Raw genomic sequence first — 17,659 nt, forward strand, 5'->3', positions numbered from 1 at the left:
CAAAGCAGGACACTACATAATGATCAAGGGATCAATCCAAGAAGAAGATATAACAATTGTAAATATTTATGCAGCCAACATAGGAGCACCTCAATACATAAGGCATATGTTAACTGCCATAAAAGGGGAAATCAACAGTAACACAATCATAGTAGGAGACTTTAACACCCTACTTTCACCAATGGACAGATCATCCAAAATGAAAATAAATAAGGAAACACAAGCTATAGATGACACATTAAATAAGATGGACTTAATTGATACTTAAAGGACATTCCATCCAGAAACAACAGAGTACACTTTCTTCTCAAGTGCTCATGGAACATTCTCCAGGATAGATCATATGTTAGGTCACAAATCAAGCCTTGGTAAATTTAAGAAAATTGAAATCATATGAAGTACCTTCTCCGATCACAATGCTCTGAGACTAGACATCAATTACAGTGAAAAAAACTGTAGAAAATATAAACACATGGAGGCTAAACAATACACTACTAAATAACCAAGAGGTCACTGAAGAAATCAAAGAGGAAATCAAAAAAAACCTAGAAACAAATGACAGTGAAAACATGACCACCCAAAACCTATGGGATACAGCAAAAGCAGTTCTAAGAGGGATGTTTATAGCAATACAACTCTACCTCAAGAAACAAGAAACATCTCAAATAAACAACCTAACCTTACACCTAAAGCAATTAGAGAAAGAAGAACAAAAATACCCCAAAGTTAGCAGAAGGAAAGAAACCATAAAGATCAGATCAGAAATGAAGGAAAAAGAAATGAAGGAAACAACAGCAAAGAACAATAAAACTAAAATCTGGTTCTTTTAGAAGATAAACAAAATTGATAAAACATTAGCCAGAGTCACCAAGGAAAAAAGGAAGAAGACTCAAATCCACAGAATTAGAAATGTAACAGGAGAAGTAACAACTGACACTGCAGAAATACAAAGGATCATGAGAGATTACTACAAGCAACTATATGCCAGTAAAGTGGACAACCTGGAAGAAATGGACAAATTCTTTGAAAAGCACAACCTTCCAAGCCTGAACCAGGAATAAATAGAAAATATAAACAGACCAATCACAAGCACTGAAATTGAAACTGTGATTAAAAATCTTCCAACAAACAAAAGCCCAGGACCAGATGGCTTCACAGGTGAATTCTATCAAACATTTAGAGAAGAGCTAACACCTATCCTTCTCAAACTCTTCCAAAATATAGCAGAGGGAGGAACACTCCTAAACTCATTCTACAAGGCCACCATCACCTTGACACCAAAACCAGACAAAGATGTCACAAAAAAAAGAAAACAACAGGCTGATAACACTGATGAACATAGATGCAAAAATTCTCAACAAAATACTAGCAAACAGAATCCAACAGCACATTAAAGCATTCATACACCATGATCAAGTGGAGTTTATCCCAGGAATGCAAGGATTCTTCAATATATGCAAATCAATCAATGTGATACACCATATTAACAGACTGAAGGATAAAAACCATATGATAATCTCAAAAGATGCAGAAGAAGCTTTCCACAAAATTCAGCACACATTTATGCTAAAAACTCTCCAGAAAATGGGCATAGAGGGAACCTACCTCAACATAATAAAGGCCATATATGACAAACCCACAGCCAACGTCATTCTCAACAGAAACCATTTCCTCTAAGACCAGGAACAAGACAAGGTTGTCCACTCTCACGACTATTATTCAACAAAGTTTTGGAAGTTTTAGCCACAGCAATCAGAGAAAAAAAAGAAATAAAAGGAACCAAATCAGAAAAGAAGAAGTAAAGCTGTCACTGTTTGCAGATGACATGATACTATACATAGAGAATCCTAAAGATGCCACCAGAAAACTACTAGAGCTAATCAATGAATTTTGTAAAGTAGCAGGATACAAAATTAAGGCATAGAAATCTCTTGCATTCCTATACAGTAATGATGAAAAATCTGAAAGAGAAATTAAGGAAACATTCCCATTTACCACTGCAACAAAAAGAATAAAATACCTATGAATAAACCTACCTAAGGAGAAAAAAGACCTGTATGCAAAAAACTATAAGACACTGATGAAAGAAATTAAAGATGATACAAACAAATGGAGAGGTATACCATGTTCTTGGATAGGGAGAATCAACACTGTGAAAAGGACTATATTACCCAAAGCAATCTACAGATTGAATGCAATCCTTATAAAGCTACCAATGGCATTTTTCACAGAACTAAGACAAAAATTTTCACAATTTGTATGGAAACACAAAAGACCCCAAATAGCCAAAGCAATCTTGAGGGAGAAAAACGAAGCTGGTGGAATCAGGCTCCCTGACTTCAAACTATACTACAAAGCTACAGTAATCAAGACAGTATGGTACTGACACAAAAACAGAAATATAGATCAATGCAACAGGATAGAAAGCCCAGAGATAAACCCACGCACATATGGTCACTTTATCTTTGATAAAGTAGGCAAGAATATACAATGGAGAAAAGACAGCCTCTTCAATAATTGGTGCTGGGAAAACTGGACAGCTACATGTTAAAGAATGAAATTAGAACACTCCCTCAGACCATACACAAAAATAAACTCAAAATGGATTAAAAACCTGAATGTAAGGTCAGACACTATCAAACTCTTAGAGGAAAACATAGGCAGAATACTCTATGACATAAATCACAGCAAGGTCCTTTTTGACCCACCACATAGAGAAATGGAAATAAAAATAAACAACTGGGACCTAATGAAACTTCACAGCTTTTGCACAGCAAAGGAAACCATAAACAAGACAAAAAGACAACCCTCAGAATAGGAGAAAATATTCGCAAATGAATCAACAGACAAAGGATTAATCTCCAAAATATACAAGCAGCTCATGTGGCTCAATATCAAAATAATAATCAACCCCATCCAAAAATGAGTAGAAGACCTAAATAGACATTTCTCCAAAGAAGATATACAGGTTGCCAACAAACACATGAAAGGATGCTCAACATCACTAATCATCAGAGAAATGAAAATCAAAACTACAATGGGGTATCACCTCACACCAGTCAAAATGGCCATCATCAAAAAATCTACAAACAATAAATGCTGGAGAGGGTGTGGAGAAAAGGGAACACTCTTGCACTGCTGGTGGGAATGTGAATTGGTACAGCCACTATGGAGAACAGTATGGAAGTTCCTTAAAAAACTACAAATATAACTACCATATGACCCAGCAATCCCACTACTGGGCATATACCCTGAAAAAACCATAATTCAAAAAGAATCATGTACCAAAATGTTCATTGCAGCTCTATTTACAATACCCAGGAAATGGAAGCAACCTAAGTGTCCATCATCAGATGAAAGGATAAAGAAGATGTGGTACATATATACAATGGAATATTACTCAGCCATAAAGAGAAATGAAATTGAGTTAATTGTAGTGAGGTGGATGGACCTAGAGTCTGTCATACAGAGTGAAGTAAGTCAGAAAGAGAAAGACAAATACTGTATGCTAACACGCATATATGGAATCTAAAAATATATATATATGGTTCTGATGAACCTGGGGGCAGGACAGGAATAAAGATTCAGATGCAGAGAATGGACTTGAAGACAGGGAGGGGGAAGGGTAAGCTGGGACAAAGTGAGACAGTGGCATGGGTATGTATACACTACCAAATATAAAATAGCTAGCTGGTGGGAAGCAGCCGCATAGCACAGGGAGATCAGCTCGGTGCTCTGTGACCATCGAGAGGGGTGGGATAGGGAGGGTGGGAGGGAGACACAGGAAGGAAGGGATATAGGCATCTATGTATACATATAGCTGATTCACTTTGTTACACAGCAGAAACTAACACAACATTATAAAGCAATTATATTCCAATAAAGATGTTAAAAAAAAAATAATCATAAGCTATTTTGAGAAGAGCAACCAGTGGCCTATCCTTACCCCTACCCCACTTCATGGAATACAGCATCCTTGCCTGTCTGCAAGACAGCTGAAACACACTACGTTCTTCGCCCCACTATCTGCCCCAACCTAGAGAACTTGTATCAACCAAACAACCTAGAGAAGAAAGTCATAGGGTGGGATACAAGGTGGCAGTTGGGGGTGTTGTGTCACCCTCACAAAGGCAGGGACTGTGGTTTCTTGTATTCTATGCTTTATCTGGTGGCTGGCACAGAAGAGAAGCTCAATAGATATTTGCTGAATGACTGTGAATGAGTGAAGGAAAGGACGGGGGACAGAGGTCAGCATTTGCAATGGCACATTGCATTCCAGGGGTATAAATGTCCCATAAGTAAAGTGGTAGCCAGGGTGCAGGTGGGGAGATGCCAGGAGCAGAGTGTGCAGCATTGGTTCAGAGGGCCTCAAGACTGAGAAGTGAGGATGACAGAAAATTCTACACATAGGACATAGCTTCAAAGAGGAATATTTGCTTGATCCTAGAGCCTAGGTTACAGATGTTGCAAATTGACTTGCTTGCTATGGCTCCCAGCAAATAATGTAATGAACAACCAGATGGCTGTTTAGGGGAGCCAGGGGCAATCCACATACCTGTCTGTTGGCAAATACCAAGTCTGGAAATCTTTCTCCATATTCAAATACTACTGGAGACAAGAAATCACACAGAGCTTACCAAGATGTTTTATAGAATGAAGAAAAACGAACATCTTCCTGAAGACCTAGAAGAAATGAGCTTCTGGAATCAGGATAAAATTTTAGAAAACTGTTAGGCATCCTCAAAACATGCAGTAATCCTGGACTATAAGAAACAGGTTGGAAAGTCACCAAGGAGAGAATAGATTACATTGTTCGTGTTTAAATGAACCTGACCTCACTAGAAACAATTTGGCAAAATATATTTTGAGCTGTAGAAAAATAGTCTACCCGTGACTCCTTAATTTCATTTTTATTCTAAAACAAATCAGAGATACTAAAAGTTTTATGCAAGTATGTATGAAATAATTACATCATTTATAACAGTTTAAAATAAATCTAGTCTAATCTAATGCCGATGTAGATAAATAATTTTGGCATATTCATATGATTTTGTTATTCAGTCCTTGAAAACATAATTTCAAAGGATAGCTAATAAAATTGGAAAGTTATCATGGTATATTTTAAGTAAAAAAATAACAGATCTGAGTTTTGTTTAAAAAAAATTGATTTCCAAAAAAAGTCTACAGAAAAATGTAGTACTGTTAGTAATTATCTCTGTATAGAAGGACTTCAGATGAATTTCATTTTTTAAAATAATTTTTTAGTTTTCTAATTTTATATAATAAGCATGTATTAGTTTATACTCATAAAAATTAAACACCTGCTTAAATGCCTGGTAATGGCTCATGAAAAATAGAATTAAGATTACTGTTTCAAACATTTGTATTTTCTCCCCTTTCTCTGAGAATCCCTTTGAAATGCTAAGAGTGCTGTATAAAAATGAGTAGATCCATGGCGACAGTAAAATTTAAAAAAAAGAGAAGGGTGGGATTATTTTGCTGGCTAGACCAGAATAAACTGCAACCCACATGGACAGAGGCTGCAGGCAGGCAGCTGCATTCCCTGGCAGACCCCCAGGAGGGCCACGCAGAGGGGCAGGTGAGGAAACCCAGGCTGTGGTGGCCCCAGAATGGACTGAACCAAACCCATTCCCAGCATTTTAGCTGGAACTTTCCAAACAAAGATGATCATTTGCTTGGTGGGGACTCATGCGTGGGTGCTGTGCCCAAAGAGAAAGAGTGACAAAGAAGCTCAAGGGGACATGCGGTGACCTTTGACGTATGCGTTGAATCCTGCAGAAAATAAGAAATAAGCAGCCAGTGCCACTGAGAAGTCAACTGTTGAGATGCTTTTCACTCTCATCTCCAAACATGAGTGTTGCTTCATAACTGGCCAGTTATACTCTGCACTACAGATCTAGCACTGGGAAGCACAGAACACTCTGCCCATTAAGAAAAAGAAGAAAAAGAAAAGAAAAGAACAGCTAAGACTCTTCCAAACATTCCTTGTACCGAATACAATGAAATCTGCATGAAAGCATATTTTGCCTCTAATGGGCAATTCCCTGTCTTAAGCAATTTCTTCCAAGTGACTCTGTGTGATAGAATTCAACACTTATTTTTAAAAACTCCAGTTAAAATCCCATATTTTGGCCTGCAATTGGTCTCTAGGGTAGATGCTAAATGGGAGCTTTATTGTAATTCTTTGGATTTTACACATTTTAAACCATAAGGTTTAAAGTGAATACTAGCAGGTAAAAGATTATAATAGATTAAAAAAATAAGACTTTATTTTCTGAAGAGAAGTTAAGGACTTCAGGGAATGAAATGATGTTGATGAAAACACTGAAATCTACTAGCTCACTGCTTACTTATAGCCAGAATGAAATGGAGGAAATAGGGAGTCCCCACTGTCTAGTGCTAATGAAGATGACTTTGCTGTATTACTTTTTAAGATTCCACATTATGAGAACTAGAGAATAGAAGAGGGGCATGAACATATAAGAAGGATACAACCATTTTAAGTTTCATTTCTGGGATGAGAAAGACATACCAGACAATTTGAAGATTCCCTATCATAAAATGGTGTACTACACACAACACATCAGAAATATGTGAAAGACGGTATAAAATTAGAATGCAAGACCTTGACTACAAAAAAAAAATTATAGTGGGAAATTTAATGTACCTCTTTCAGAATCTGACATCTAGTAAAAATATAGATAAGGATATAGGGAATTTGAGTAACATAACCAAGAAACTCAATACATATGTACATAACTTTTTTCTTAAAAATAGCAAATATACTTCTTTTCATGTCCCTGGAATATACACCCAAATCAGTCATGTACTTGATCACAAAGAAAACTTATATTTTATTATTTAAAAAAATTTTTTTGATGTGGACCATTTTTTTAAAGTCTTTATTGAATTTGTTACAATATTGCTTCTGTTTTATGTTTTGGTTTCTTGGCTGCAAGGCATGCGGGATCCTAGCTCCCTGACCAGGGATTGAACCCACACCCCCTACATTAGAAGGCAAAGTCTTAACCACTGGACCACCAGGGAAGTCCCGAAAATCTTACATTTTAAAAGTAGAATTATTACTGATAATATTCTCATAATTTGATAAATTAGAAATAAATTTTTAAAAAGGTGATCAAAACTGTGATCATTTGGTAAACTAAGAAACTGTCAAAAAATTACCTATCAAAGGAAATCAAAACTGAATCATCTCAAATGTAATCACTGAATCAGACAAGGATCATCAATGGATGCTAAAAACAGTGGCTTACAGAGAGATTGGAGACAGGAGATTCACACAGTGCTCAAGTATTGCCGCATAGGTTAAAAGCTAATTCCAAAGGTAAAACTATACCTTTACAATGGGGGTTAGCACTGTAACCATATGAACAAACTTAGCATCACCAAGAGTGGGACAGCTTGACCTTACGTGCCTGTTCATATGAAATACGCATTATTAATTTTTTGAAATACACATTATTAAGCATAGAGCATTACCAATGAATATTCTTTTCTTTTTGGCTTAAACAACAGACATTTATTTTGTCACAGTTCTAGAGGCTAGAAGTCTATGATCAAGGTGCCAGAATGGCTAAGTTCTAGTGAGGGCATTCGTCCTGGTTTGCAGACAGCCACCTTCTCCCTGTGTCCTCGTTGCGTTCCATGGAGCATGCGTGCAGAGAGACAGCGATTGATCTCGATCTCTCTTCTTACAAGTCCACCAGTCCTGTCAGCTAGGACCCTACCCTCATGATATCATTTAACCTTCATTACCTCCTAAAAGCTCTTTCTCCAAGTATACTCACATTGGGGATTAGGGCTTCAATATATGAATTTTGAGAGGACACAGTTCACTACACAGCAGGGTAAGTCTCAGTTCGGACTAGCCACATCCACATGGTCAAAAGACATGGGGCTACCAGGTACCATGTGGAATAGTACAGTCCAACAGTTGTACTTGAAGCATACCCCTAACGAGTGAGAAAGACTTGTGCATTTGCCAATGAATGTACTTGTCTAAAAGGGTCAACCTGAATTTCGAGCCTTGACCTAATTTCTAGTTTACAGGAAATATAGCAGAGAGAAGAACATATTAATGGATGCTGGGAGGAAACAAACAAGTCCAGAATGTGGAATAGTGTGCAAAACAACTGACCTGGTTTCTTCTAAAAATCAATGTCATGGGGAAGAAAACGAGAGAAACTGGTTTAAAGAGACTAAAAAAAACCCAACATTGACCAAATATAATACATAATCTTGATTTGATCACGAATTAAAGAACATCTATACATAATTTTTTTTGCGATAACTGGGGAAATTTGTGTATGTACTGATAAAATTATTAATTGTTTTTAATATTTTTAGACACAGTAATGGTATTTTGGTTACCTAATAGAATGTCCTTGTTTTTCAAAATTGTATACTTTAGTATTTAGATAAGAAGTGTATGTCTGTTTTTACATTGAAATGATTCAGTGAAAAAGAAAAGAATAAATAAAAACATATTTAATATATGTGATATATATATATGTATATATGTGATATATATGTATATATAAAGGCAAGAAAGCAAAACGGGCATATTATTAACAGTGGATAAAACTAGGTAAATGGTATATGGATATCCTTTTTAGTTGAACTATATGAAATTGACAATACTTGACCATTTCTGAGTTTAAAGAAATGACAATTTTACATTTGAATACACCAATTACCGTAGGAGACACTAGAAGGCTGATTAAAAACCCATCATTAAAAGAACTCCAGGAACCAGATGGTTTTACAGCTGACTCCTAACTAGCCTTTAAAAATCTGATCATTTCTATGCTATGCTATTTCAGGCCATGAAAAAATAGAAAAGTCTTTAGCTCATGCTATGAATGTAGCACATCCTTAACACTATTTGAACCCAATAAAGACAGCCCCCTCTACCCCCAAAAAGAAAAAGTATAGACTAACCTCAGTTATTGTTATAGATAGCAGAATTGTAGGAAAAATTCAATACCAGGATATCTATCAATATATTTCATCACATCAATAAAGTAGAGGAAAAGACTATGTGATTATCTCAATATATGCTGAAAATACTATTAAAATTTATCTGACATTTCTAATAAAAGCTGTGAGTAAAATAAGGTTACTAATGAGTGCTTAGTTCTGCTTAATGGACTTTAACATGTATTTTCTTATTTAATGTTCACACATTTAATCTTCAGAGACAGATCCTGTTATCCCCATTTTGCTCTCTAGGCTAAATGTCTAGAAGAGGGAATGTTGAGTCCTATAATAATTGTATGTTTAACTTTATAAGAAACTGCTAAAGTGATTTACAGATTGGCCATACCATTTTGCATTCCCACCAGCAATGCATTCTCTTTAAGTGTGAGTATGTAGCTTGTATTTTCATTCTCTTAACAGTGTCTTTTGCAAATCGAAAAATATTCATTTTGATGAAGTCCAGTTTATCATTTTTTTCTTTTGTACATGATGCTTTTGGTACAATATTTAAGACTCCTTTGCCTAATTTACAGTCATGAAGATTATTCTCTTATGTTTCCTTTTAGAAGTTTTATATTTTACATTTTGATCTATGATCCACACATGTCCTGCATGTGTGCCATCCAGTGTATAGTCTGGGACCTGAGTGATGCTCTATCTTGTAGCTCATGTCTCACACTTTGGTGTGCTGTTTAGGCTCAGATACATGCTTACATAGCTTGGAAGCGAGCCCAAAAGTTTATACACAATTTTATCGGATCACTTTCTTGTGCTCCCTCTACTCCACAATGTCTTCCACGTTTTCTGGCTTCCCAAAGCCCAGGGCTTTCGTTTCCCTACACTGCTACATGTTTCCCATGATTTTTTCACAATATTGGGCCTGTTTCCAAGCTCAAGCAATGATAAGATTAAGAGAGAAAAAAATGCAGTGGGACTTCTTCCCAAGGCCTCTGGACCTCAGTTCCTCTGGTTGGGAATTTGGGGTCCACTCAGCTGTTGCTGCCATCATTATCACTGCTGCCTCAGGTTTGCCTGGTATTGGGATGAGAGTGGAGTAAATGATAACAAACAAAAGAGGGGATTTCCCCCACTCTTTTGACCCACAGCAGTCCTCTGTCCTGTTCCTCATGTCCAAAACAGATAATTTCTTTTGCAGTTCTTCCTTGTTGTGCAGTTCTGGCCTTTAAACTGCCTTTGAGTTCAGGTGAAGAGATTCCAGAGAGGAAAAAAAAATGGGAAATTCATCACTCTTTTAATAGTACTCTGAATTCTGGTTTCCTTCCCCAATCTATCTGCTACCACTTGCTTTTAAGAGTCCTTAGATGACTGCTCCATTCATTCTGGCCAGGGATTTTAGTTGCATTCGTTGGAAGAGACAGAGGGGAGTAAGTGTGCTTACACCGTCTTGATCAGAACTGGAACCCCTCCATAGTCTTTTGGATCACAAGTTCCAACTATTGCATTTAAAATATATTTTTTTCAGACTTCACCTATTACCCAAAGTAAAGATACATCTATTACTTAAAGTAAGGCACCTATATTTGATCATACTTTATGGTAGCAAGCTAATAAATTCTCTTTGATAGAGCAGAATGTTCACTGTTTGGTAAACTTAATAAATGGGTGAAGCTTATTAACATCGATGTTCTCAAGAGCATGTTGGAGAAGATAAATAAGAACACGCCTAGTGGAGGATAGCTGGCAGTTATGAACATAAAGACTATTATCTCTGAAACCGGCAAGATTCAGTACATAGAAAGAAAGCATAGTAAAGAACCCAGATGGCACTGGAGGCAAATCTAGGAGCTGCTAATCCCTGCTTGTTAAAAACCTAGGATATATTTAGGTTAACAATAGGTTACTAGAGTTATACAATATTTTTAATAAAATATGTCAAACTGGATTGATTTAAGCAATAAATATTTGGAGTTGTGAAACATTTTTTAGAAGAGCCTATGGAAAATAGAACATAATTTTAAATGGGGGTTAGAGGTAGGGGATATTAAGTACAAGTTTACATTCAAATGAGTAAACTGGTTTTCCACGTTTCTTGACAAAGGGTATTTCTTGGACCTGCCAATTAATAAAAATTGAGACAAAATGTACAAATTGGTTCACAGTCAATGCAAAATAATGAATTGATACACATTGATGAAGCGGTGCAAATTAAATATCTGAAGAGATCCTAAGCAAAGATTATCATGTTCAGAAGGAAATAAAGCATGTTCTAGAAAGAATCTTTCTGAGCTGTTGGATGAATATAACGCTTTTTGTGAGCATTTTTCCTTAAGAGGTTTATCATTTTGAATGCAGAAATAGGAGCTGCCTGTAAAACTGATGAATCTAATCATTACAAAAAATGAACTAAGCTCCCCAGAGGCTATTTCTTTCTATTCCCCATGTAAACCATGCTTTCATAAATACAATTAATTAATAACACTTTATATGTATGTATGTGTGTGTGTATATATATGCCATAGGCAGAAGAAGAGTGTTTGGATAAGAAAAGGCTCATAGGTGATCATTTGGGTAGTGTTACAGCAACATTTATTGAGCACTTACTGTGTGCCCTAAATTTATACATGCAGTACTTAATCCATATAAAAATCTAAAGAGGTAGGTATTATTATTGTTCCAAGTTTACAAATGAGAAAACTGAAGCATAGAGAGGTTAAATTTCTTGCTCAAGGCCCCACAGCTAGTAAGAGAGGGAGGCATGGTTGGGCCCCATACCGTCTGCCTGCAGAATGTGTGCACTGATCTACTATGTTAATACACCAGTGAAGTAAATTGTTAAGCATGCATGAGACTTTGGATGCTAGAAAGAAAACCAGGCAGAACACAATTGGATATGAAGAGAACTTGATTATATGTATTCTTCCATTATATAAATTTGACATTGCCTCACCTCAGCAATAAAGGAAGTCTGTATGTAAGCAGGTGTATTTAACTCTACTGTTAAGATTAAAAAATATTACTAAAGACAGTTCTCTCCTTACCACTGTTTGCATTCCCATGGTGGCTGTTATTATAAACTTTGTAGCCAGTGGGTATATATGATAAAGGAATCATTCTAGGATGACATAAAATAGGATGGGCCATAAACCCCAAATAAATTTTAAATACTTAACTAAAATAATGGTAGTGGAGACATTGCACTAGTTAAAAGTTATTCACTCTGCAATGGACACAGGGCGGTATGTGTGATTTTTTGTTTGGTCTGAGGAAGGGGCTGACAGCAGGCTGACTTGGGATCCCAAATGGGGTTGGGAAATGAGTCTGAGGGTAACAAATTCTTCTAATTCCAAATTCCTATAATTGAGGAAGACAAACGTCCCTGCTTGGCTACCTAAGATCAGGGCTGGCCTTGTTTACCTTTAACTTTTCTAGGTCAAGGAAAAAAATCTGCAGCAAGAAACTTCTGTGCGGCACTAGCAGGTCAACCCCATCACTCATGAGGGATGAAGATTTCCTGTGTTTGTTTTTAACTGGCCTGTCTTGCTTATAAAAAAGTACATCTCTTTTTCCCCAGAGAATTTGTTAATCAAGGTAGTTTGCAGGCTTCAGGAATTAGCTCATTTATGTGGGGCAGCAGAAGAATGAACCAGTTGGGAGCGCAGGCCCTGGGCTCAGGCTGCCTGGCCTTGTAGTCTGACTCTGTAGCCAGACAGCGGGGTGACCCTGGGCCACTTTGCAAGGCCTCACCCACCCTAGGAGGTAGCTACTGCTACTGCTATACGGGGACATTTTATAGATTAGAGGCTGAGTCACAGGGAGGTCTTATGCCTGGCACTTTATTTTCTAAATATCTAGCACAGAGTAAATAGTCAATAAAAGCCAACTATTACTCTGAGATGTTCGAAGCAAAAATCTGGAAGCTGTAGAAGTCATCTTGCTGGGGGCACTTTCTCATATTGTCTGGAATACAAGTTCTGAATTGTTCTTGTGTGCAAGGCTTTCTGTACTGTGGTTGAGGTATTTCGAAGAGATGGCTCCAGCATTCCTATCTGGGAGAAGCCAGGAAAGGATTGCACTGTGGTATGGGCTCCATTCTCATGAGTTCTGTTAACTCCATGTGACACCCTACCCTAAACTAAGGATGGGGTTACCATCCCAGATTACTTACCACTGACGGAGAGCCCTGCCTCACTGGTTTCTGAGGTGCATTTGTAGGCATGTGTAATTATTTGGTGGACAATACTGTTTACTGGCCTCTGTAGGGCAAAGCCTGACACCTTTGATCTCTTGTTTCTTGGCTAACAGCAGAGCTAGTCCTCGGAGACTGGGAGCTGGGTTTTCCTCACCACCAGTATTAATGTAATTCACAGAAGGGAGGAGATCTGGATTCTAATCGAGAAACCATTCTGCTTTCTTTTACATGAAAACCTCCAAAATAATACTGGGGGAGTCTTTTCTTTTTCTCTAGAATTTTAAGAAACAAAGGTTCGCGATTTATTTCAAATGCTGCATTAAAAATATTTGTTATTGTTAAAAAAACAACAGCTTTAGGACAAGAAATTTGAATGTGCGTAGGATAAAACTTAACCAATGGAGAATTTGTTTCATATGTTAAGATCATGCTGAATCTCTTTAAGCACGAAGTCATTGCTGTTTTAAAGTTTTTCTATCAAAGTGTAATTCATATTAATATTATCAATTTTTACCTTACATAAAACGTTTAATCTGCATCTTACTGTGGTAGTTTTCAGCTGAATGGCAAATTTTATAGGGACTAAAAAATAAATAAATAAACTCAAGTACATACCTAATAACTTAAGAGGAAAAAAAATGTAGAAATTTAAAACAATCAAAAAAGGGGGCTTCCCTGGTGGCTCAGTGGTTGAGAGTCCGCCTGCCGATGCAAGGGGACATGGGTTCGTGCCCCGGTCCGGGAAGATCCCACATGCCATGGAGCGGCTGGGCCCATGAGCCATGGCCGCTGAGCCTGCGCATCCGGAGCCTGTGCTCTGCAACGGGAGAGGCCACAACAGTGAGAGGCCCGCATACCGCAAAAAAAAAAAAAAAAAAAAAATGATGGACAACTATCATTTAAAAGCGATAATGAAATGAAGGATTTCTTTAATAGCATTATAAACCACAGTGGAAGTGGAGCATATGCTGGTATCACTATAACATGGTCAAACCAAATTTATGTCGTGCTTGTGTGTGTGTTTGAACACACACTGACTTATGATCCTATTCTTTTATGTTTATTCTATTGTGCTCTATTTCCTTCTCGTTGATCAATGCAAAATGAATTTTTCTCTTCAAATTAGCCCCTGCTTCCCTCCAGCATAGGTGCTAAAATTTTTAAACTTGAGGCTCAGGTGTGGGGCCCTGGGCAACCCCAGCCAAATCTGACAGTATTTAATATTAGCCCCATCTCTATGTGGGGTTATAAGTCTAAACCAGTGGTTCTCAAAATGTGGTCCTAGAGCAAGCAGCATCAGCATTGCCTGGAGTGTGGTTAAAATGCAAATACTTAGGCCCTGAACCAGACCTACTTGATCAGAAACTCTGCGGCAGGGGCCCAGCAATGCGGGTGTTTAGTGAGCCCTCCAGTTGGTTCTGATGTTCATTAAAGTTTGAGAGCCTTTGGTCTTAACTTGGTCTTGCTGCCCTGTATCCTGTCTACCTGGGTTGACTTCCTAGATACACACGTACCTATAAAGCTCAGTTATCCCCTCTGATTTCCTCATGACTGGGTCTCTGTCTCTCTGACTGGGTTTATGCCCTGATTTCAGATTAACACTCTAGCTCCCAGCTGGGATTTCCACCTGGTCTGCTGGACCAGAGCCCTGTCAGCTCCTTTCCTTAAATATATCACAGTCCTGCTTTTACTCTTCTCCCCTCCTGGCTGGTGGACAAGTCTGGCATTGAATCTGTTGGGCCATTTGGAGCCAGTTCGCACTGGGGCATCTCCATGACCTGGGAACTCCATGCTGTGCCTCCCAGCAGGCCATAATAACACTGGCCTAAGATGACCTCCAGTCCCCTCACCTGTGGACGTTATAGTTGACATTACTATCCTTCTTTATTAGTCCCTGTCCTATAACCTGATAAACATTCTAACCTGCCTAAGGCCCCATTTTATATTACCCTGTCTCTACTGATCTGGATATCAAGAGACTGCATGAGCTATAACATCTATCTGAAGTCAGTGGATACCTTTGGAAAACACTACAGTAGAGTTAGGTAAACATTTTAGGGTAAAACATATATTGATTTGGGACAAATCCTTCAGAGTAAAGAAAGACAATGGTAGAAAATAAGTTATATTTGAATTACTTTAAGAAAATGTTGCCACTTTATGTTCTGAAATAAAGCATCACTTTGTGTTCTGAATATTCTAATTTACCTGATAGAGCATTCAATACATTTATCTTGTGAGGACTGGTATCCTCTAACTTCTGCTTTCCAAGTCCTAATTTTTCCACGCATGGATCCACCTACGGAATTTCTTTTCCCGAAACCTGAACACACCACTATCTTACTATCAGTTTACAGGAGACTCAATACTATAGCGTTTAATAAAATATTTGTGCTCATCCAGAGGAGCCTATAAGCAGCTACCACCGTGAAAGAAACTGAAGGTCACATTTATATGCCTAGAAAATAGTTCAACAAGTATTTCAAAACATTCTCCATTTCAACCTTTGGTCAAAGCCCTTTTATGTTTTAGCAATATTCACAATACTCGAAGAGGTCCTTTTTTCCTTGAATTGCATTTAACGCATAACCACTTGGCCCAGTTTAGACATAAGCTTTCTTACCCTAAACTCATGAGTCCTGCTTCTGCTTCTATTTGTCAGATGGATAGAAATTTGTCAGTAAAGCCTTAACGAAAGGAATTTACATGCGTACTTATATTCATTCAATTTTTCATGGAGCAATTATTTATTCCATTCTACTATGTGCCAAGCACTACATTGGTGCTGGAATAACAGAGTCCTTGCCTGAAAAAAATCTTCTTGGGAATCCCCTCCCAGTCAGATGGATCTTTTCTTGTCAGAGATGGTGGGTATGGATTTGCCTCACAGAGAATGGGTGGGGACCAGGGAGGGGCTGTATGATCATCAAGATGTAGGGCTTTGGAAAGTAAAATGTGATTTATGAAAGCACTGTTACATTCTGGGATGTGAAAATGAGGACCCAGATCAAAGAAACAAAGACAACAGCATTTTACTTTTTCACAGTTGGTACAAGCTATTCATTTTTCATCGAATCTTCTACTACCTGCATACTTTGGGTTAATAGCAATCATCTTCCAAGCACTGCTTACTGGATGGCCCCTAACTGAAGCCTTGACCCGATTTCCTTTAAGAAATTGTCTAATCTGTGTCTATAGCATCCCTCTGGCCAAACATATGGTTGAATAATCAAATACGTTTAAGCATTTCCTGTGTCTCTAATTCTATCCTAAGTGCTGTGACAAATTAAAAACAAAGCAAATTCATTTTCTCCTTGGTATTATACTTTTTTCTCTATAAATTCTACTGTATCATAAGTAACTTGAGGACAAGACTCATGTCTCACTCATTTTTGTGAACTCCATGGATTATCACATTATACTCAGTAAATATGATTGAATGGAAAAATTCATAAAGAAATTCATTTCTAGGGACTGTAGACTATAAACATCATCCTGAGATTTCTAGAACTCTTGGAAAAGTCAGTTCTGTTGGTGATAGGTCATACTGTTTCACCTTGTGAATGAAGGTCAACTTGACCCCAGAGAAGGTTAGTGTACAGACATGCCATTGTACTCTTGACCAGTCAGCAACATCAGAAACAGTGCAGCCATGCCTCATAATGATTTCCTTTGTTAAGCAGTGTCACTCACCTGATCTGAAGCCAAGTCAGCATGGGGGTTGTTCCTCCCCCGAATACCCAGACTGTGAAGAACACGAGGAGCAGAGTGGTGGTAAACATCATTTGCTTGGGCTGAGATTCTGTGTTCCGAATAGCTAAGGCAAAAGCTATCGCTCCTCGCAAACCTGATGGAGAAAAACCAAAGAAGGAAAAGAAACATCTGCACGAGTGTCATTCTCATTTCATTGAATTTATCTTTACAATTTACTGACAAACACAATTATATTTTAAAATTAAACTTTTAATTTTGAGATAACTTAGACTCACATGCAGTTGTAAGAAATAATAGGGACTTACTGTGTGCCCTTTCCCCATTTTCTCCCCAGCGGTGATATCTCGTCTTGCAAAACTGTCTAGTACAATATCACACCCAGGATTTTGACACTGATATAGTCAAGATTCAGTACATTCCCAACACCATAAAGATCCCTCATGTTGCCCTTTATACTCACACCTATTTCTCTTCCACAAACTCCTTAACATCTGGCAGCCAGCAATCAATCATCCATTTCTATAATTTTGCCGATTCAGGAATGTTATATAAATGGAATCATGAAGTATGTAGCCTTTTGTAATTGGCTTTTTTTTCACCCAGTGTAATTTTTGGATACTCATCCAGGTTGCCAAATGTATTGATAGTTTGTTCCTTTTTACTGTTGAGTAGTATTTCCATGGTACGGATATTCCACAGTTTGTTTAACCGTCATCTGTTAAAGGACACCTAGGTAGTTTCCAGTTTTGGGCTATTACAAATAAGGCTGCTGTG

The 17,659-nt window shown here is 37.7% G+C and overlaps 1 protein-coding gene across 1 annotated transcript in view; it reads right to left on the bottom strand.

Annotated features, from left to right (window-relative positions):
• Window positions 1–17,659, bottom strand: part of SLC9A9 (solute carrier family 9 member A9) — a 542,439-nt gene that overhangs the window by 173,064 nt on the left and 351,716 nt on the right. Inside the window, exon 12 of the mRNA XM_065876006.1 lies at window positions 16,865–17,018. Within this exon, the coding sequence (XP_065732078.1) occupies window positions 16,865–17,018 (154 nt within the window). The remainder of the gene's footprint in view (window positions 1–16,864; window positions 17,019–17,659) is intronic.

Source organism: Phocoena phocoena, chromosome 4, assembly GCF_963924675.1.
Source record: "Phocoena phocoena chromosome 4, mPhoPho1.1, whole genome shotgun sequence".
Lineage (NCBI taxonomy): Eukaryota > Metazoa > Chordata > Mammalia > Artiodactyla > Phocoenidae > Phocoena > Phocoena phocoena.